The sequence below is a fragment of the Apaloderma vittatum genome, unplaced genomic scaffold, assembly GCF_000703405.1.
Source record: "Apaloderma vittatum isolate BGI_N311 unplaced genomic scaffold, ASM70340v1 scaffold1417, whole genome shotgun sequence".
Lineage (NCBI taxonomy): Eukaryota > Metazoa > Chordata > Aves > Trogoniformes > Trogonidae > Apaloderma > Apaloderma vittatum.
In genome coordinates, this window is record NW_009726491.1 from 28,255 (window position 1) to 49,481 (window position 21,227).

At 39.4% G+C, this 21,227-nt stretch overlaps 1 protein-coding gene across 1 annotated transcript in view; it reads left to right on the forward strand.

Annotated features, from left to right (window-relative positions):
* LOC104276833 (CTP synthase 2) overlaps nucleotides 1–21,227 on the forward strand; it is a gene marked incomplete at its 5' end in the record, with an annotated part of 57,384 nt that overhangs the window by 28,132 nt on the left and 8,025 nt on the right. Inside the window, 4 exons of the mRNA XM_009873282.1 lie at nucleotides 12,112–12,208; nucleotides 14,267–14,322; nucleotides 16,011–16,107; nucleotides 19,339–19,483. Coding sequence (XP_009871584.1) covers nucleotides 12,112–12,208; nucleotides 14,267–14,322; nucleotides 16,011–16,107; nucleotides 19,339–19,483 — 395 coding nt within the window. The remainder of the gene's footprint in view (nucleotides 1–12,111; nucleotides 12,209–14,266; nucleotides 14,323–16,010; nucleotides 16,108–19,338; nucleotides 19,484–21,227) is intronic.

The following is a 21,227-nucleotide window of genomic DNA, read 5'->3' on the forward strand; positions in this document are numbered from 1 at the left end:
GAGGTAAAGAATTATACAAAGGCTCCCAGAAACAGGAGACTTTTCTTTTACATGAGGTTTTCTGTTTTATTAATTCTATGTGTATTTGTGCTCCATCCTTGACTTAGGTGTGATGATAAGATATTCTGTAATGTGAAGTGAGGCATTGAACAACAGAGCTGCATTTGCAGTGGATTTGACAGTGAGTCGCTGTAGACGTGTGCTTTTTAGCTGAAACTTCTTTCTCGTGCTCTCTGACTCTTCATTCTGCCATTGGAGACACAGACTATTAGAGGTGCAAGTGAAGGGTAAAAATTTCTTTTTGTATGGGCACCATTAAATAACTGATTACCTTGCCTTGGTGATGTTGTAGCTGTTCTGTGTTGCTTTGCATGAGAGCTGGCTCTGCTCTGCTAGCTGCACGTGGTGTGATCCTGTGCCAGTTGGTGACACGACCTGAAACTTGCTGTGTGGCAATAGCTTTTGCTGGTCGTTTGCTAAACATTTGTAGCATTTGAGTGGATCACTGGATTATCTGTTGATTGATCTGTACCTGGCCACCCACACTTTTCACAGAGGATGTCTGAATTCTGCTGGGTGTGTTCCTCTGATGTCATGCTCATTAAATGCCTGCTTGAGTTGTGGCAGCATGAAGGTGACATTATTCTATAGATGTTACTTTCTTAGAAATGATATTGGTAAAATATTTCCTGTAGGCTTTCACCATCTGGTTACTATGTAAGAAATTATCTGAAGACCCATTTCTCCTTCTCTCTGACCTTTTTGCTGATGGTTCTCCACATGCATGTGCACATACTCTCTGCTTCTCTCTTCTTAATTCCTCATATGTAGCTCTTCCTCTCTGACTATATTTTAAAAGCATGTAGCATACTCATCTCTAAAACTGAATATGTAGATTGGCAGTTCTGGTTTTATGACCCATTAGCAAACAGGTATGTCTGTAGTGTCCTTGCAGTTGAGTCCAAGCACCTCCATGGTGGAGGAGTCAGAACAGACAAAGTGAGAGAGAAGGGATCCTGCTTAGAGGGAAGACATCATGGTTTCTGTTTGAAATAAAAAAGATTTGGATGGTAGTTCAGGAACTACATGTACATGAACAGAATTAAGATTCTTCCAGGTAAGATGATCTTTTGGCCAGCTGAAGCTTTTCTGAGTGGAAGCAGGAAACTATTAAATGTAATGCAGAGCATGTGACTCAAAGCATCCCTGAGATGTCTGGCAGAGGTAATTAAGGTAATTAATCTCTACAATGATATTAAAATATATAATTCCTTTTATGGAATTTGGTTTTTGAAACCTATTGAAATGTGTATACCGTTGTTGGATAGACAGTAATGAAAATGCCAGGACATTCTAACTTGTTAACGTTGTGTCATTGTAAGTATTTCCCTATGCTGTCTTTTTATTTTTTTTTTGTTTTGTTTTAATATAGTTTACGGTATTCTTAGGAAATCCTAGAAGTAAAAGTCAGTGCCTTGGTTACCATTATATGATATTTAGCACTTTAGTTAGTTTATCATGTATGTGTCTGAGGGAGGATAATGACTCATGGAGATAATCTGTTACTGCTATTGACTTCACAAAGGAAAAAAAATCCCATTACTTGTTGCTGGAGAGCTTTCCAGAGGACTAGGTGTCCAGTCTGTATACCTAATGAGCTATGCAGCATTCATTTTTTTCTCTGTAATTTATGAAAAATTACAGGCATGAAAGATCAGATATGCCAAGGTATGCCAGGAAAACAATAGTAGTAGTAGTAGTTAAAATTACAGTGATTGTGCCAGAGGCTTTCTGCCTAGAATTTCCCTGGGTTTTTTCTATCTTTTCTGCTCTTAGTCTGTAAGATTGCTGTTACTAGAGTGTCTCAAATTAGTAAATTAAGTAGGAGAACCACTGAGTAATGGAGTGTCCAGCTCTGGTTCTACAGGTCCTTTCACATCATATGCATATGCTATTGAGTAGTAGAGGTGAGGGACCTGGCATGACATTTATACAAGACTTAAACCGAAACAGAAGGTTCCGAAGAGGAAAAGAGAGGGAAGGCAATACAAAAATACATATAAAATATTCCGAGATACCTACGCAGGAGGTAAGAATCTCTGTTTACACAGTAAAAGTAGTCCTGTTTTCTTTCCAAAACCAGTTACTTTAGCTTGCACAATATTGTTCCTGGTTGTGATCTGTTGTGAGATACCATTTCAAAATGCAAAAACAAAAACAAAGAAAAGAATGAAATGGAAGGTAGGAAGAAGCATGGCTGTACTGCAGATTAGTATGAGAACTGCTCTAGCCTTCGTTATCCACACTTCTTGATTATCTACATCTGCCTTCATTTCTACAAAGTTACAGCCTAAATGTAGAAGAAGAATTGAAAAGAAATTAGAGTTGCTAATCAGAACAAATTACTTCAATTAAAGATTACAGTTGTTGGCATGAGCTGGTTATTACGTGTGGTTTTGTAGAGTGGACTTGACTGAGCTTCTTGTTAAATGAATGAGATTGGCACAAGATTTGGCTGTGGGAGTAGACTAACATTTACTTTGACAACTGTCTGCAGTTGTCTACAACTTTAGTGGGATTTTTTTGCAAAAATATACAACCTCCAAAATACTGTGTAGAACTTAAATATACTTCTGAGCAAGTATGTTAAAAACATTTCAAGATATTTTCTCACTACTTTACTTGGAATCTTGGATCATTTTGTGTTTTGCTTTTTCTTTAATTCTTAGAAGTTAAGAGTTAAACATTAGGGAATTTTTTTTTGAGTGTGTTCTTTTTCCTTCTATTCAGCTGATTTTCATGAAATGCTTCACCTGTCAGAGATACTAATTTAGCTCAGCTGGTAGAGAATTATCTTTTTTGATGTAGAAATGTCAGTTTTTAAATTATGCTGTCTGTTTTGAAAGTTGGTCAATCAATCATTAAAGCTCATGGTGTGCCACAGATCTTTGAGCATGATATGAAACATCATATCCTAATTGGAAAGAGAAGCTGTTTCCTACATAGCGACTGCACAGAAATCCTTATGGAGCCAGAATCCTTTATTTCTGTTTCATTCATTTACTTCAGATTCTAAGTAAGGCATTTTCTCATGCGAGTATCCAGCAATGTGATAGTATATTATTCTTTTCCTTCAGCTTAAAACCTCAATTTAATCATTTCTTAACTAAAGCTAGTTGGTGAAATAGTCTTAAACTGCATGGAGTTGTTGGTCAAGCTTGTGTTGTCAGGTAACGTGACATGATTTGTCAGGCTGAGTCACAGACAGAATAAAGCCGTTTCTCTTCAAACAAGTTAAACCTCAAAAAATATCAGTATGTTTAGGTTTATATTCTTATAACTGACATGATTTCATAGAATCATAGAACAGTTTCATCTGGAAGAGACCTTCAAGATCATCGAGTCCAGCCTTTGTCCTAGCCCTATCAACACCAGTAAACCATGTCCCTCCGCACAACATCTACTTGTCTCTTAAATATCTCCAGGTGTGGCAACTCAACCACCTTCCCTTGGCAGCCTGATCCAATGCCTGACAAACCTTTCAGTAAAGAAATTCTTCCTAATGTCTGACCTGAACCTCCCCTGGCGCAACTTAAGGCCATTTCCCCTTGTCCTATCGCTCTCCACTAGGAAAAGCAGACCAACCTCCGCCTTGCTGCAACCTCCTTTCAAGTAGTTGCAGAGAGCGATGAGGTCTCCCCTCAGTTTCCTCTTCTCCAGGCTAAACAGCCCCAGATCCCTCAGCCGTTCCTCACACAACTTGTGTTCTAAGCCCTTTACCAGCTTGGCAGCCCGCCTCTGTACCGTCTCCAGCACCTCAATGTCCCTCTTGTAGTGAGGGGCCCAAAACTGGACACAGCACTTGAGGTGGGACCTCACCAAAGCCGAGTACAGGGGCATGATCACCTCCCTGCACCTGCTGACAACACCATTCCTGACACAGGCCAGAATGCCGTTGGCCTTCTTGGCCACCTGGGCACACTGCTGGCTCATGTTCAGCTGGCTGTCCATCAACACCCCCAGGTCCCTCTCTGCCTGGCAGCTCTCCAGCCACTCCTCCCCAAGCCTGTAGCGTCGCTGGGGGTTGTAGCCAAAGTGCAGGACGCAGCATTTGCCCTTATTGAAGCTCATGTGATTGGCCTTGGTGCAGCGATCCAGCCTATCTGGATCTTGCTGCTCTAAATAGTGTTTACACTTCCTTTTTTCTTCTGGGAGTAGAGGTCTTACTTGAAAACTTGCAGTTTCTTTTTCAGTTCCAAAGTACAGTATTGTACTATACCCTTTTTTTTTTCTCCCCTATTCAAATAGCTATCCTTTTGGTGGGATGCTTTTCCATCCCCAGTAAAGAAAAGAAATACTCCACAGGTGTATTTTACTTTCATTGCAACAACTGCTGAATTTTACCCTGTGTGCACACAATTTCAGTAACATTGGGCAAATGTGCTTCCGCACCTGTCTTGGTGGGCCTGAGAGAGGAGGATTGCTTACAAGGAATGCCTGTGGCTTGCTCTTCTGGTTAGCATTTGAGAGAGACTACTCAAAATAAGTCTTTCAATGGATCCAGGACCTTTCAAGGGATTTCTTAGCTCTGAAGTTAGCTGGGAGGTTTTAAACCACAACAAAAGTATCTTCCAACTAGAATAAAAAGTAAAGTAGGGCAATCTATGATTTTCTGCCTGCTACCTGCTCCCTTTCTGAAAGAAATTACTCAATTTCTGTCTCTGATTATCAAGTACCAAATCACCACTGAGCAGATCTGGAGGATGGACAGGATACCAGAATGATGGGTGATGCTGCTCTGTGGGGAGGATCAGTGGTTGGAATCCAAGCAGTCTTACTCGCAAGTCTGGAAGTCATCAGGGAGATGGGATGGAAAATAGTTGATAGTTGTCCTAATCTTCCCTATGAAGATAGTGATTTTTATGGGATTTCTTCTTTTATGGCATTTAATGGAATTTCTTCAAGAAATATTCGGATAGTGTGGGTCATGGTACTGGCATTGCCCGGAAGCTAATACCAGAGATTCTCCTCAGAGGAAGTCTGGAGTACTGATCAGTTGAAGTAAGCAATTTACTTGCCTATTCTCTTGAAGTAAGCAATTTTCCTTCTGCCTTGTTTGCTGAAGGGAGAGAGAACTGATAATGAAGTGATTCTAATTAATGCTGCTTTGTTAATGGATGAGAAATAAGTGGAATGGATGCTTGCTTGGGCGTGATAACTCGGGGTGGAGGATGTGCAAAACATGGTGAATGGTTTTGGAGGGTAAAACGCTCTGTGCTTTGTCTCTACTAAGGACAGTCTCATGTCTCCTTGGCTACTTTGCATAGCCTAGCCTGTGGGGCTTGTCTGTGGCTGAGTCTTGTGTGGCAGTTGCCTGTAGTGTATAATAATTCTCAAGAGTCAGAGACCATCAAGCGTACAACTGCTTAAGCAATCTCAGGCTGTGAGTGTTTGATTATCCCTGACACATCTGTGTGGCTTGGGTGTGTGATGAAGAGAGCACCAGGCTCTGTCTCCTTCTCCAGGTTCTCCTCTCTTGTTTTAGAATGCTCAGAGACACAGACTTGCTTCACGCTTTCCTCCTTCTGATATACCTCATGTGGATTTAAGTGAATTTGGTAGGGGCAAAATTTCACCTACTAGTGCTTTCAGTTGTAGAAGTCCTCCTCAAAGACAGTGATGGAGTTCTGATTTTTTAATAGATGCATGTAGTAAGAAGGGGAAGACTTGTCCTCGCTACAGATGTGCTGGTCTTTCTTAAATTAAATTAGTGTTTGCTCATTAATTGCAACGTGAGCTGGACCAATCCAAAGCCTGAGAACATTCTTCACTTTCTTAGAGTTACTCAAGTCTATGGCAAATCTTGCATTTTCTAGCATGGCATGACTGGCACTTGAGCGTATTTCTATAGCCAGCACTGTCTGACCCTGTTGCTTTTGTTAGCAGTAACGGTCTGAAAATTCCTGCTTGGTTAAATCTTTAAGCTGACTCTGAGACATGTGGTTGGAATAACTAGAATGAGTTAAATGCTGTTAAGCAATATCTATATGGGCTTTGCATAGCAGCATCTTCATTAACTTTCTCAGTGCACTGCACTATGCTTATGAGTGAGTAGGCACTGTTTGAAAAAGAAGTTACACCCTTTATGACTTTCTGAAGAAAATTCTGAAGAATTTCTGCTTATTCAGGAAGAATCCTTCTAAGAGAGTTTTTAGGCTTTAATTAAATAAATGCTCTAGGATTACTTAATTCTAAAGTAGGAGACAACAAATCTCTGGAAAAGAGGATTGCCCAGACTGGAAAATGATTGATAGTAACATGCTGTGGAATTTTCAGAGTTTAAGAAATTTAAGCTGATACTTACTGTGATACTTAGATACTGTGCTGTGATTTAGTGACAAGAGTAGAGGACAGGATTTTTCAAGCTGGTTACTCATATGTAGCTGCGTAAATCGACTATTGATGTTTTCTGCTTTGATCTTATACATGATGGTGGTCATCTTTTTGAAACCAAACATTCCTTCAGTCAGAGTAATGGAGCACTGAGTCCTCTGAAATCTGCCAGTGGCTTTGTGACAACTAGTTCCATCCTAGAGGGCTGAGTGCTTTAGATAGTCGGGCAATGGCGGCGTTTGCTTGGAACTAGGATATGCTTGATGGACAAGGGAGTGAGGGGATCTGGCAGATATGTGATCCCTGCACCTGCTTCTCCTCCTTGACTCTGCTCTTGTGAGACCCCACCTCGAACCCTGTGTCCAGTTCTGGTGTCCCCACCATAAGAGGGACGTGGATCTGTTGGAGTGTGTTCAGAGGAGGGCCACAAGGATGATCCAGGGGCTGGAGCACCTCTGCTACGAGGACAGGCTGCGGGAGCTGGGATTGTTCAGTCTTGAAAAGAGAAGACTGCGGGGCTACCTAATAGCTGCCTTCCAATACCTGAAGGGAACCTACAGGAAGGCTGGGGAGGGACTTTTTACAACAGTGTCCACTGATAGGACAAGGGGAAATGGGTTTAAATTAAAGGAGAATAGGTTTAGATTGGCTCTTAGGAAGAAATTATTCAGTACGAGTGTGGCAAGATTTTGGGATAAATTTTCCAGAGAAGGTGTGGCTGCCCCCTCCCTGGAGGTGTTCAAGGCCAGGTTGGAAGAGGCCTTGCGCAATGTGATCTAGTTGAGAGATGTCCCTGCCCATGACAGGGAGGTTGGATTAGATAATCTCTAAGGTCCTTTTCAATTTAGACCATTCTGTGATTCTGTAATTCTTTAATAACTGAAAATGTTCAAATCCTGGTTTTGAATGAATGGAAAGAGTATCTTATTGGTTTACTTGCCCAGTTGGAAGCTGTCAGTATCACCTTTAGTGTTTTATCTGTCAATTTTTTTTGTTAAAATGTTTGTACTATTGTTTCTAAGATGTTAGTATAAACATGTCATTTGTAAGTGGCTTCATCTGGTTACTGACGAACTGGTGACTGAAACAGATCGGATTCAATCTAGTATGTATTAACTAATCCTGCAGAGGAACGATGGAAGTGCCAGTAAAAGAATGAGTTCTTTTAGTCTGAGCTGAGCCCTTGTCAGTTTGCATTGCTGTTTTTTTGTCATAACTATGTTCAACAGGGATTAATATTCATCAGTACCCGTCACTGTATTCTCTGCTCCTGTCAGATTTCCCTGTGCACATCATTTGTGCACTGTGTCTCAGAGCCTCTTTTCAATGTTCAATCAATCTTTAGAGTTGGGACTTCTGATGCTTTGATCAGCGCTTATGCGTATGGCAATTTATTTCAACAGTGACAAATCATATGCTTATCAGACAAGGGCAGAGTAAAATGTCAAAAAAACCCCCAAAACTTACTTCCAGAGTGGACTTACCAATGAGTTGTTCGAATCAAGTAATGATTCCCTCCTGCCTTCCCCACCTTTCCCCCCTGCCCCCCAAAAAAGAGAACACCACACCCCCTCCCAAGGTAATGAATCATAGAATTTCATAGAATGGCCTAAGCTGGAAGGGACCTTAGAGATCATTTAATCCAGCCTCCCTGCCAACAGGGACACCACCTCTTGACTAGATCAGGAAACACATGGGGACCAAACAGGAATAGAACCCACGACCTTGGCGTTGTTAGCGCCACGCTCAACTGACTGAGCTAACCGGCCCCCTGAAAGTAGATGTATTTCTCAAAATGGTATTACAGGATGGTAAGGCAAAACAAAGACAAAACTTAACGAACCTGGGATGATTACTAAAGTGATAGATGTTGGGTTTTCAGGCCTTAGTTACTCTATGCTGTCTGGGCTTGAGAGATTTTCTCATTAGCTTTAATATCTTACCAAACAACAATGAAACGATCCAAGCAGTAGATTTCTGAAAGAAAGTTGCAGTTCATGGGTAGTTAAAGTCTCTATTCAGCAGTAGTGTGATTTAATACTGATCAGACCGTTTTATATCTAGAGTGTGCTTTGTGTTGTGTCGGAGTGTTTCATTATTTATTTCATGTTGGCTCTCTGGTGTGTAGTATGTGATCTCTCTGTAAAATCCCTGTATTGTTGGCAGTTTTCAGAGATTTGGCTAAGAAAGACCTAATTAGCGCCTTATCTCTTTTTGCACCCTCCCTACTGATGCTTTTTTGTTGCTTGTGGTGCCTGTTGTTCTGTGCTGTTCTCCCATCTTCAAAGAGCTGAAGCATAGCGAGAGCTGATTTATTCTGTGGCAGAAAGTACAAGCTCTTTGAAGAATCTATTCAGTTGCACAGTTGTTCGAAGTAACTACCACTTTAAGGGTCGTCTTTTATCTGATCAAACAACTTCTGTAAAATATGGCAAAATTTTCCATAATATGAGTTGCTTTTCTGATGCTTATTACTGGCCTTGGGCTGTAGGGCAGCAGTGCCACTTTGACTTTTGAAAACTGCTTACACAGACTTTGTTGCAGACAAACTCATGTAATAGATATACATTGAGGATTGGGCCAAGATCTTTGCTGAAGTCGGATCAGAGCCACAGAGCATATCAGAAGAGCAGATCCAGAGTCAGAGTAGCCCTGAGGTCTTATGTCATAAGTAGCTTCTTGCCTCACCTGACTACAAAAATTAATATTTTACCTGCTTTCTTACTATCATAAACCTATAAATCTTGGGGAAGATGGAGAGCTGGTTTATAACGCACATATTAATAATGAAACACGAACACACACAGTGAGCTGATTGCTGTCTAAAGTCAATTCAGCAGCCATTTTGGCAGAAAATTTGCCATGGATAGAAATAAGATTGAGTAATTGTATTGTGCTATGTTTCTTGTAAGACACCTCAGTTAAGACTTAGCAGATATTTAATTAAAGTTTTAAGGGCTGGTTCTTCTTCCGACTGTGTGCCCCTTACCACAGTAATTTAACAGCTGAGACAGGGAAGCAGGCTTTTTAGAAGACAAAGATTGATTGGGGAAACATGCCTGAATCTTCCCTCCGGGGCCATTTCTCCAGTGGAATTTTTGTTGGTCTTACAGTCCCATGTCAGGTTCTGTCCCAAAGGGTGGCAGAAGCCCTCAGCAGAGCAGGCAAAGCTGCACTTTCCCAGCCTGGCTTCGTTCCAGGTCATTACCTAGAGTTTTAGTGGCACTCATGAGAATCTGTTGTGGTTTATTTGCCTACTAAAAGGAAGAGCTGAGAGTGTGGCCATGACGTGTTTGAATGAACATGAGACCATTTATGTGCCAACTGATGTTTTTGTGTCTTCCCAGGGAATATATTTAAGGACAGTAAAATAGTGACTTCTGTTATGGGCTGCATAGACAGATCCACTTTGTTTGGAGTCACTGTTGTAACAGAGGGGTTCAAGAGCTGAGCAACGTCCTTCAAAAAGTTGCCATCCTACTCGTTGTATCCCCATGGTTCCTTCCATTTATGGCATTACACTCAAAATGTTTTGATAGAATGTCGTAGTACAGCAAATACCAAAAGGTGAAAAAAGTGATTTTCTTGTTCGTTTGTTAGGGGGATTTGGTCAGACCAAATCATCCTGCCTCAAATTTTTCAAAAGAAAAATCTTAAAGCTAATGTTAGGGACCGGTATTTAGGTGCTTGATACACTTTTGAGAATGAGGGAATGTCTAATCTGGACTTTTGCCTCCAAACTTCAGAAAACCCAAACAAACAAACAAAAAGCCCCTCACTGTTTTTCTTGTCAACTCCAAATATTGATTAAGCAACGGTTAAAGTGGAATTTTTTAAATCATGAGAGAAGCATGTACTTGAAGTACTTGATAGGTGCTTGTTACCACTTCATTTCCATTTGACAAGAGTCAGGAGTACAGCTTTAAGGTTACCTGCCATCTGAGTCTAGGCAAGTAAATAACACCTCATGGAAAATTTGTATTTGACTTCAGAGGGTCAGAGTGCTTGAGTATAGACACAGTCTGCTGCATACGTTCTAACTGCTTTTGATGTCCTGTGGGGTTTTTTTGTGGCTGCTACTTCAGGAAGAAGTGAAAGTAAATTGAAGGAAAGAAAGTAAAAGCAGCCAATCTGATATTTTTGAAGTAATAAGTGAATGATTTTTTTTTTTTAGTTACTGTGGTTTTTTAGCTAAATGTGCTGCATATAGTCCTCACCTTCATGATTTGAGAGGTAATTAGAGGATTTGTAATATCCCACTGGTTTGATCACACTTCTGCTTGTGACATTTTGTAATGTGTATATGTCTTATAAATAACATTTTGAAGGTATAAGGTTATACAGAGATAATTGCACAGCTGAAATGCATTGGCACAAGGCCAAAGGCTAAGCACTTTCCACCATCCCTTCTAAATTGAATAACTTCACTTTATGAAGTGTATCATCAGAAATTGTTTTCATTACTCCCAGAGGGCAAATTAAGGTTAATAAAAATCCAATTCCAGATTACCCATATGTGTGAATATTTGTGTTTTTAGAATCTCTCTTTGCCAATTACATTCCTCACTGGCTGAGTATATGTGAATACAAGTACATAGGTCATAATTTTAGCTCGTGTATTTCTACAATTTTGACCTGTTTGATCGCTCTGAGACAGAGTTCCCCTAAACACGATTGCGAGTCTCGGAAGGATTTCTCAAACTGAGCAAAACTAAACACACTCCTTCCATTAAGCCATGGTTTCTCACATCCCCTGAACCCCCACCATTGCAGATTCTGCTTAACCCACATAGCAGCCATTTGACCCATTTGCTTCAGTCCTCAAAATCAGTATTTGTATATTCTGTTCTTTAAATGTTGTGTTAAATAGCATATTCTTCATACAAGGCAGCCTACTATTTTGTGGATTCTTAGGCAACCTTTAGTAAAGGCGAATGATGAGGGAATGTTTTTTTCATTTTTCTTCCTGCAATAAATTGGTCACATATAATCTGAAACAGCGCATGCATATTGGAGTCACCGTTTCTAGTACTCTGCTTTTGCAGCATTAGATGAGTCTTGTTACAAGTGGCCCCTTTTCTCCTCACTCTTCAGCTTCAATGCCCTCTTCTTCTCCCCACTTCCCAAAAAAGAGGACTTTTACTGTCTTGGTAAGACAGCTCGTTTCTGCCTCTTAGTGTAAGAAAGAACATTGTATTTATGGAGCAGGGCCTAGAGTACAGGAATATTTACTCAAGATAGTCTATCAGTCTCTATCACTGTGTGGTTCAGGGGCTCACCGTTTCAGAAATGGTGTCTTTATCACCTGGAATATTTTTTTTCCCATTTATAAATTTATCAGTTTTTAAAATCTATGTACTCTTATGGTACCAAGAATAGCTTTTGGCAGAAGTATCTTGTTGCTAATGTTTTAGTATATTTTTTAAAAGAATTTTTTTTCCACCCCAAAAATTAAATTAAGGAATTAATAAATTGCTTTTTGCTGATCTTAACCTTAAATGAAAATGTTTCACACCACTTAGTTAATATCCTCAGTCTATTAGTGTCCCAATACTGAGAACAAAGCATTAGGAAAACCAATGAGAAGTAATAATTGGGAATGCTCGGAGGAAAAAATAAATAATGTTTCCATTTATAAATTTATGCAACCTGTGATGCAGTTGTTGCATTTTTTTTTTCCTTTGGATGCAGCAGTGTTTACACACTTTTTCTCTGCAGGTTATTGACATGCCAGAACACAATCCTGGAGATATGGGTGGAACAATGAGACTGGGGAAGAGAAGGACTGTTTTCAAAACACAAAATTCTGTTTTAAGTAAGTTACATTTCTGCGCTTATGACTTGCTTTTCGGAACTCTGTAACAGGGCAAAGCAAAAATGCCAAAGCATATGGTAGAGGGCTACAAACTCAAGCAATGAGTGGGGTGACAGAGTTCCCAAACTCGTTCACTCTGATCCCATTTCCATATACGTTTACCCAGGATCAGAATGTAAAGAAAGAGATGAGAGACATCTGGAAGTCCCAGTGAACAGGTCACTGCAGGGCCAAACTCTTTCAGTAAATGATGAGGAGACTGTTAAGATAACTGAAATGCTTTCTATGGTAGTTTAATTCATATTTTCTTGGAAAGATCACAGCGTTTTCTTCCTATTCTCTTTACAAGTTAATAGGATGCCTGAACCAGGCCTTCGTGTTCTACCCCTGAAGCTTTTTGGTACAACTGACGCAAACTGGTGGCCATTATCCTCTTGCCAGACCTAAACATTCCTCATCATTCCCTAGAGCTGCCAGTACACTTCAGCCTTAAACGTCATCTGGCCTCACTGCCTTAGTCCTCTCCTTGTCTTGAATTGTTTCCTAATTATAGCCAGGCCCTGTTTAACTCTAGCCTCTGATCCAGCCCAGCCCTAGGCCTAGCCCAGCCCTGGAAACAGCCTTGTTTTGGAAAAGTGAATTATTTGTTGTAGGAAAGGAAAATTATTTGCTTTAACAGGATGCTTCAAAGGGCAAAATGAAAACAGTGAGAGTGTAGAACAAATTATTCAGTTTGTTCTATATGTATTTTAAAATTGAAGTAATACTTTTCCTCCTATTAATCAGCCTATTATGCAGTAGTAATGTAAGCAATGCTGCGAATTTGTAAAAAGTGATTTCTTGTCCATCAGTTAAATATGGGCATGTTTCTTATATTGCCCTGCACCTGACATTGATCTGAGATATTACTATATTTAGCTATATTGAACCTGTGGAATGTATCCTTCTGAGCTTTTAAAAATTACACCTACTTCAGGAATCGACCATGGTGTAATACATGTGCATATTTAATGAAAAATCTGCCTTTCTAGCAAATGCTTTTGCTAGTAATCTGACTGACCTGGGTGATGCTTTTCCTGGGCATGATATGGATATGCGTACCACAATGTATGAGTTGTTCCGTGGCCTAAACACTTCTTAGAAAAGTTAATAAAAATTAACATGTTGTAACTCTTGACCAATATTACGAGTTGTTTAGATGACTGTAGATGGCTCATAGAAAGCTCTGGCAGTTTACTCAGGAAATCTGATTCCTGTGTCTAATACTTTAGAACCTGAATGAAAGTAATGACTTTGAAAAGGTGAGTCCTTTAATGCATGTACCACCTTTTGTTAAATTTTCAGTACAGTCACTCTACAATTTTTGGAAATCTTCTTGGCAGTCTAGTTCTTGTACCAGCCCCTAAGTGAGAGAGTAATCCTAATGACACTAGGATAAATTGCAAGCAAAGTTTGAGCTGTGACTGTGAGAGAGATGATTAAATTCGGCTTACTACATACCTCTAACTTGCTCCTTGTTGCTCCCAAATATAGAATGTTCTATGTTAGCATCAGAGAACTGCAGGAGTCATTTGGGTAATAAGATGAGGAAAACAGAGGAAAACAATTTTCTGTTGCTGAAGGTATTAAGCCAGCTGCCATGCATAATTACTAAAATTGAGCAGGTGCTGCTATAAGATTTCCTTCACTGAACCTTTCGTGTACAGCTGTTGTAGAACCCTGAAGGGATTTAATGTTGCTTGTTCACTCAAACATTTTTATTTTATTTTATTTTGGACCTTACAATTTAAATTAGTTTGAGCATAGCCTTCAGGCTTTAGTCTACCTAAGCTATTTCTGGTCAAGGAATGCTGAATATGAATCCTTAGTAAACTCAGGTAACAGTAAATTAAAAGCAAGTAGTCATTACTCAGAAAACAGAAAGTGAGTGACATGAATGGTGTCCTGTTACGTGTTAAGGTATGAATTTTTTTTCAGACTTAAATTAGAAGAAATAGTTGTAATGACTTTTAAAGCAACACATTAGCATTAATTCCTTTTTTTTTGGTGTATATTTAGGGAAACTTTATGGTGATGAAACTTTTGTAGAAGAACGACACAGGCATCGATATGAGGTAAGCACTGCTAATGTACTTTGTGCTCAAAAGTTAAAGCTTAAGCAAACTGTTTTTCTCTTAGGAGGCATGATTTTGCTTAAAGCCAATGGGAGATTTCTTACATAAACATAACCCAGAATTTAGGAATGGTTAGATAGTATAATTTAGATCGAAAGGAACCTTGGCAAGTGTTCTGGTCCAACTCTCTGTTTGGAGCTGAGCCAACTTCAAAATTAGATCAGGCTGTTCAGGATTTTGTCCTATCTAGTTTTGAATCTCTCTGAAGAGGCAGATTCTCCAACATCTTTTGACAATCCGTTACCGTGTTTAACCACTTCGCTGTGAACGCTTTTTTCCCTTATATCTAGTAGGAGGCTTCCCTGGGCAGTTTGTCTTTTACGTCTCAGTTTCTTGCTGTGTGTCTCTGAGGAGAGTCTGGCTCAGTCTTCTTTGTCCCATCCCATTAGATAGTTGAAATTGGCAACAAGATCTGCTCTTTGTGTTCTCCTCTCCAGGCTGAACAAATCCAGCTCATCCAGTCTCTCCTCCTTTGTTGCATTTGGTTCAGCCCCCTAACCCTACTCGTTGAACCTCCTATGGACTCACATTTTGTCAGTCTCTTTCTTTTACGGAGGGGCCTGAAACGAAACACAGTATTGCAAAGGCGTTCTTGCAAGTGTTTGGCAGAGGGGAATAATATAATGTACTCTTTCTGTGGTAGAGAAAGTGTGGAGAAGGTCTTAGCAGTATGGTCTTGGACAGCAATGTCAGATATCACCTGACTTGACTTCCTATAAAGTATTTGAAAGGTGAAGTCCTTAAATTCATTGCTCCTTGGCTTATTTGGCTTATTTAAGGCCTGAGATTATGTTCAGGTAGTGCACATTCGTTCATGATTTAAATGTAGGCAGGCTTCAGGCATCTACAACCCAGAGGCTAATTCAGATTGCTTGCTTCTTACCGTCCAACCCTGTAAGTTGCTTATATAGGTCCCCTCCTCTGTTTGAGAATATCTGAGCAAAGGTGTCCGCGCACGTTCAAAATACTGTCGTTCAAGGAGACAGACAAGAGCCGACTTCTGAGATTTATCTCTCGGATATTTCAAAAGGGACCTGGCTCCTTCAGTATCTCCAGAGGGACCTGAACTATGAGATCTGTGCATGCTACAAACTTATTTGGACAATGTTAAGTTTCCTTAGAAAGCTAGAAGAAGAATGTGATGGTGGTAGAGGTGATCAGAGTTTGCATATTAGCTGAGTGATTAGAACATCACCAAAGAAGTGGAAGAGCTCACTGCAGAACTCCTCAGTTTGAAGGAGGAGCTAAACCACAGCTTGTGTCATAACCACTGAAATGTAGTGTTCAAAGAGGAGGTTGTTCTCTATGCCTGCTGTAGTTGGGTGTTTTAAAAATGAGGAATGTAAGCTGCTCAGAATCAGGAGAAGCGCAAACAGAAGGGACCCTGGCTTTGATCTTGTGAATGTTATGTAGTCAGTTTTAAAATTACTGATTTGTCACTATTTAATAAGCATGCCCACTTACAAATTTATACCAAAGAGTTGTTAAAACAAGAAAGCAAAAGTTCCCAACTCTTCTCAATTCTTTTCGTTCTTGTGTGCACACTAAAGAAGTTGTAATTAACTACTACTGTTTGTTACATCCAAAAATAAATGGAACTACAATTATTGCTACTTTCAATATTTCAGGTGAACCCAGAATTGACTGACTGCTTTGAAGAGAAAGGTTTGAAATTTGTTGGCCATGATATGGAAGGGAACAGAATGGAAATTATTGAACTGGAGAGTGAGTGTCTTTACTTGTCTGTAGTATGTTCTGCATTTATTAAAACCATGCAAACCGTAGGTTGTTAAATGGTTTGTAGGCACGATATTTAGCTGTCATAACAGCCAAGATGGTGTTGGGGAATATTGCTGACTCCACCCGTGCACTACAATGGATGAAGATTCAGAGGATGTTAGGAGAAGTTTTAGTTTTCTCAAGGATTGGGCATATATTCAATTATGAGGGAGAGACATGTTCCTTTTCCAAAGGTTGTAGGACTAGCTCAGTGGAATTTGGCCATGTAGAATCGTAGGGTGATTTGGGAGGTCACCTAGTCCAACCCTCTGCTTCAACATAGGGCTCCCTTCAAATATAGATCAGGTTGCTGAGAGCCATATTGGTCAAAGTTTGAGTATCTGCAAGTATGCTGTTAGCTGGACTTCAAACCACTCACTGCTACTCTTTGAACCCATCAGTCCAGCCATTTTTTTAGCACACTTTGTAGTCTACCCATAGCTCCCAACTTGGATGCTAGGAAACTATACCAAAAGCTTTTCTAAAATGAGGATTGAGGAATGCTGCTGCTCTCCTTGCATCGTAAGACTATTCCTAAGTTTGTGCCCTGCTGTCTTCCTGTCCTTCATGTGTCTGAAAATGCCTTGGAGGAGGATTTGTTTTATAATCTTCCCATAAACTGAGGTGAGCTGACCATCCTGTAGTTCCTTGGATCCTTCTTTCTCTCTTTCTTGAAGAAGGGCATTGGTGACTGCCTTTTTTGAGTCATCAGGGACCTCCCATGATCACCTTGGCATTTTAAAGTTTAAAAACCAGCTTCATGATGACATTGGCTTGCTCCCTAAGCACCTTCAAATATTTTTAGTCATGTCCCAATAACTAATATATGTTTAGCTTGCTTGAGTATATGAAATATGTGTACATGCAATATAACCAAAGAATTAAATGTCAGTGTAGTATGATGCCAAGAGAGGCTGTGACATCTCCACTCGTGCAGATAGAGACCTTCAAAACTTGAGTGGACAATGCTGTCAGCAACCTGATTTAACTTTGCACTTGACCATGCTTTGGGCAGGCGGTAGGACTAGAGACCTCCCAAGGTGCCCTCCCATCAGTCTGTGTCTCCTTCAGTTACCCTCTGCTTAGAAAAAAATAGAAAAAAGCATGAAAATCAAGTAGAAAGCAAACTGCTTCCATTCACAGAAGTGATTCAGATAGATAAGGGTTTGATACTCTGAAAATCTGGTAGATTTAGACTACTTTACCAAATACGACTTCGTGTCTTTTCTAAAAGGGTAAAAGGAGCTACACTGTATATGTTTGTTGAATGCTACACAGGATAGCTCTTAGAAACAATCCCTTTGATTTTGCTTGAATCTTTGAATAACTCCTCGCTGTTAAGTCACTCTTGGCTAGACAAGTATCAAGCACCTGAAGATGCAAGTTATCCTACAGGATATTTTTTTCCTTTCTTATGTGGCCCCTAACTGCCACAGGATTTGAATATAGACACTTGCTTATAATGTCAAGCAACTGCACCATAGACTAATCTGAGAGTAGAGGATACATGCAAATTCATAAACTAATTGTTGTGGTGTTTTTTGCTTAGGGTTTTTTTTTTTTTCTGATAGATTACCTCTGTTATGCATGGTGTTGGGAGGTTTTTTTTTCTGCCCTGCGTGAAACAACTTCTATAGAAAGAATCGTGAAATAAATCGGGCAGAATTTTTAAATTGCATGTTACTGTGAACAGAATAAAAGTAGCAGTAAACCCTGGAATTATTTCATAATAGGCTACAGGGAGACTCTGATTACTAAAGAAAAACAATCATCATGGGGAGGAGAGTGGGCTGGAGCAGAAGCATAGAAATAACAGTACACCAGATAGCTTAGGCAAAGCTTTTTAAACAAAATATCCCCACAGGAAGTATTTAACGATTTGTCATTGTCTTATTTTACAGTTTCTTTAAAACTTAAATTGCATGATAGAGTGAAAGAAGTTACAGGATAAATTTAGGATCCAGGTTTTCTTTAAGACATAACAACAGAGAGAAGAGCAGTATACCAGATCATATAGCTTATCTTCATAGAGGGAAAACCCAGTTTCCTTATTATCACTAATTCTGTATCGCAGAGAAATACCTTGAATGTCTGGGAGCATTTTAGAAATTGTTGAACCAGAAGAGATCTGAGATTAATTTCATCCAGTGTCCTGGCATTAGAAGTAGTTAATATTAGCTCCTTGAAAAAACCCAAAACATTCAAAGAAGGAACAGGGTGCACAGCATGGTAAAGTACAAAAACATTTTTCCTTCCTTATCCCTTCAAAGAAGACAGAAGGGAAGCAGAAGCAGTAGTACAGAGGTGCTTTGATTGGGAAAGAGAGCTGAAGATTTCAGAGAAGATGAAGCAGCATGGCTTGTTTAACTTAGTAGGTGATGCTGAATGATGGTGATATTGCCATCCTTAATCACACAAACCAAACAGCAGGAAAGAAGAGCACCATGAGAAATGGGTTTGAGTTGGCTGTAACAAAGATGGCCTGTGAATTAGGAAAAGGGATGCTAAGCGAAAGGAGGGAGTATCAAAAGAGCTTTCTAGTGAGAGCAAAAAAACCATAGGGGGTGTTACAGCAGAGCCTTGACCCTTTGTGCATGAGACTACATGAGCTGCATTCAGTAACAAGAGACTGGACTTAATGTCCCAGGAGAAACCTTCTAAGCCTAATTATCAGAAGCTTTTTAGCCCCAGTTTTCTCTGTATGTTCCTTTCATATCCATCTCTTAGTGTGTTGCTGTATGGTAATGCTTGGTCTTTTCAGAACTGTTTTATTTTTTCCCTCAGATATGTATGGGGGCATGTTCTGAATATACATGCATAAATATCTATTGGAAACCAAAATACTGTGAAAATAGTGTGATAAGTGCAGACTTTGTGGCTGTTCCCTTCCCCTCCTTACAGGTTGGCACAGGTTTATTATTCACCTTCTAATTACATCATTGTGCACTTAAGGCTGAATCACGGGATGGTTTTCCTTAATTTGCCTTACTAACTTTCTGTCTCTGTTGTCAGTTGCTTTTTGTGGAAAAAGCTAAGGTTCCTGCTGCCTCACCCTTAAATTCACACATACTGACCTGACTTCTCGAGTCGTGTGTGAAATCTTCAATAAACTTTTTTCTAACAGTTTTTCTGCCCTCTTCTTCCTACATATTGTTTTCTTTGACATCTATCTTGCAGATCACCCATATTTTGTGGGAGTTCAGTTCCACCCAGAGTTTTCCTCAAGACCTATGAAACCTTCACCTCCATACCTGGGACTGCTGCTAGCAGCAACTGGGACACTCAATGCATACCTGCAACGTGGGTGTAAATTGTCTCCAAGGTAATCAATCTTACTTACTGACCTCCAGTTTGACAGTCACGTTTTTGGAGGGACTATCTCATTCTTCAGTTCACAAGTTCACAAGAAGAAAAGGAGTTCTTCATGTATTGATTTACTTGTTGCTGTGCATGTCTGACATAAACCATGGTGTAAAAGTATCTGGAAGCAGTAAGTGTAGTTTCTGATTTCCTCCTTTTCAGAGGCTGTTAAGGCTAAGCCAGATCCATATATTATAACCCAAAAGAAGTAAAAAAAAAAAACCTCTAGTAAACTCACATGAAATTAGTGACCTCCTGTGTTAAATAAGAGATTTGCTACAATATCAAGCAATAAAGTGAAATTCTTACCTGGTTGTATTTGAATGATAATAGTAACAAAAGAAAAGACTGATTTTATTTTGCAGTAGCTAAATAATTAATACAGCCCAGCAGATACAGACCTGAAACAGAACAGTTGGGATGTCTTTAGAGTTATGAAAGCGTTTGGTTCTTGATCAAAACTGGATGGTTCAGACAAACTAAAATCCTTTGTCTCAGTTCCCTCAGACAGAGGTTTTTAGTTTGTTGAATTTAGCAATAGTTTTTAGTCGGTTTTAACTCATTCTTGTTTATTTAAATGATATGAATAACAGTTAAAATTTCATTACAATAACAATAATAAAGAGGGAGGCCTGGGGTACAATAACAACAACAATAACAACAACAACAAAAAAGTATAACTGAAGAGTAACACAGAACAGATCCAACTCTTGCTTATTGTTTTTTCCTCTAAACAAGGCACCAAATTTACTAGTTCTGTGGGTTTGGGTGGTTTTTTTTTAGCATTGCTTTCTATTAAAATGAGGCCCTTTTCTTAATCAAGAAATAGAAATTTTATTCAAGTTTCATTAGCAATGGAAAATAGCCAAGCCAGACCAGATCAATCTATTGTGTTACCTTGCTTCTTTTGGATATCAGTTGTCTTTCATAAAGGCATCTTTGCTCAGCCTGGCCAATTGTGCAATAATGTACATATAGAGAGAATTTCTTTCTGATCTGCAAACTACAGCTTGATTGAAATACTCCTGTTACCTTAGTCTATCATTGTTATTAGTGGTCATAACATCATTTACCTTTTTAAAAATTTGTGCCACTGCATTACATTGGCCAAATTTTTGTGGTGCTTGGCAGGACGTAGTCTTCAAGCACAGGGATCTTCAATCTTTTGCTCTTGTGGGCAGTCCTTGTCTCACAGTTCATCTTGTTTCCCAGATCCCAATATCCTTTCTTCTACTGCTTCCTCCCATAAGTATACCTGTTCATCTCTGAGATAAATTACTTGTTTTTTTGAATGAATGATCTGCATGTGTCCTGCTGATTTAAATCCAAGTCCCTTAGCAAATATGTTTTCTAACTTTGACTTGTAAGTTTCAGCAATTACCGAAGATGCGACACTTACATGTATTTGAATTAATCAGTAAAAAAGTATACCCAATTCTTTTTCTTTATGTTCACACAATAAACTCCAACCAACACTTAAACATTTAGCTAAGACAAAAATTCATACCCCAAAACTTTCTATATAAAAATACAAATTTTGCCATTTACCTACTTACATAGCAATCAAGCAGACCTATCTGTCTTGAGAGAGAACGTTGGAATAGAAAATTAGTTTGAAGTTAAAAGAGGAGCATGTTGCAGGGAAGAACATTCAGGAGGGAATTTCAGTGCTAATTACAGCACACCAGCTCATATTAGCATATCCA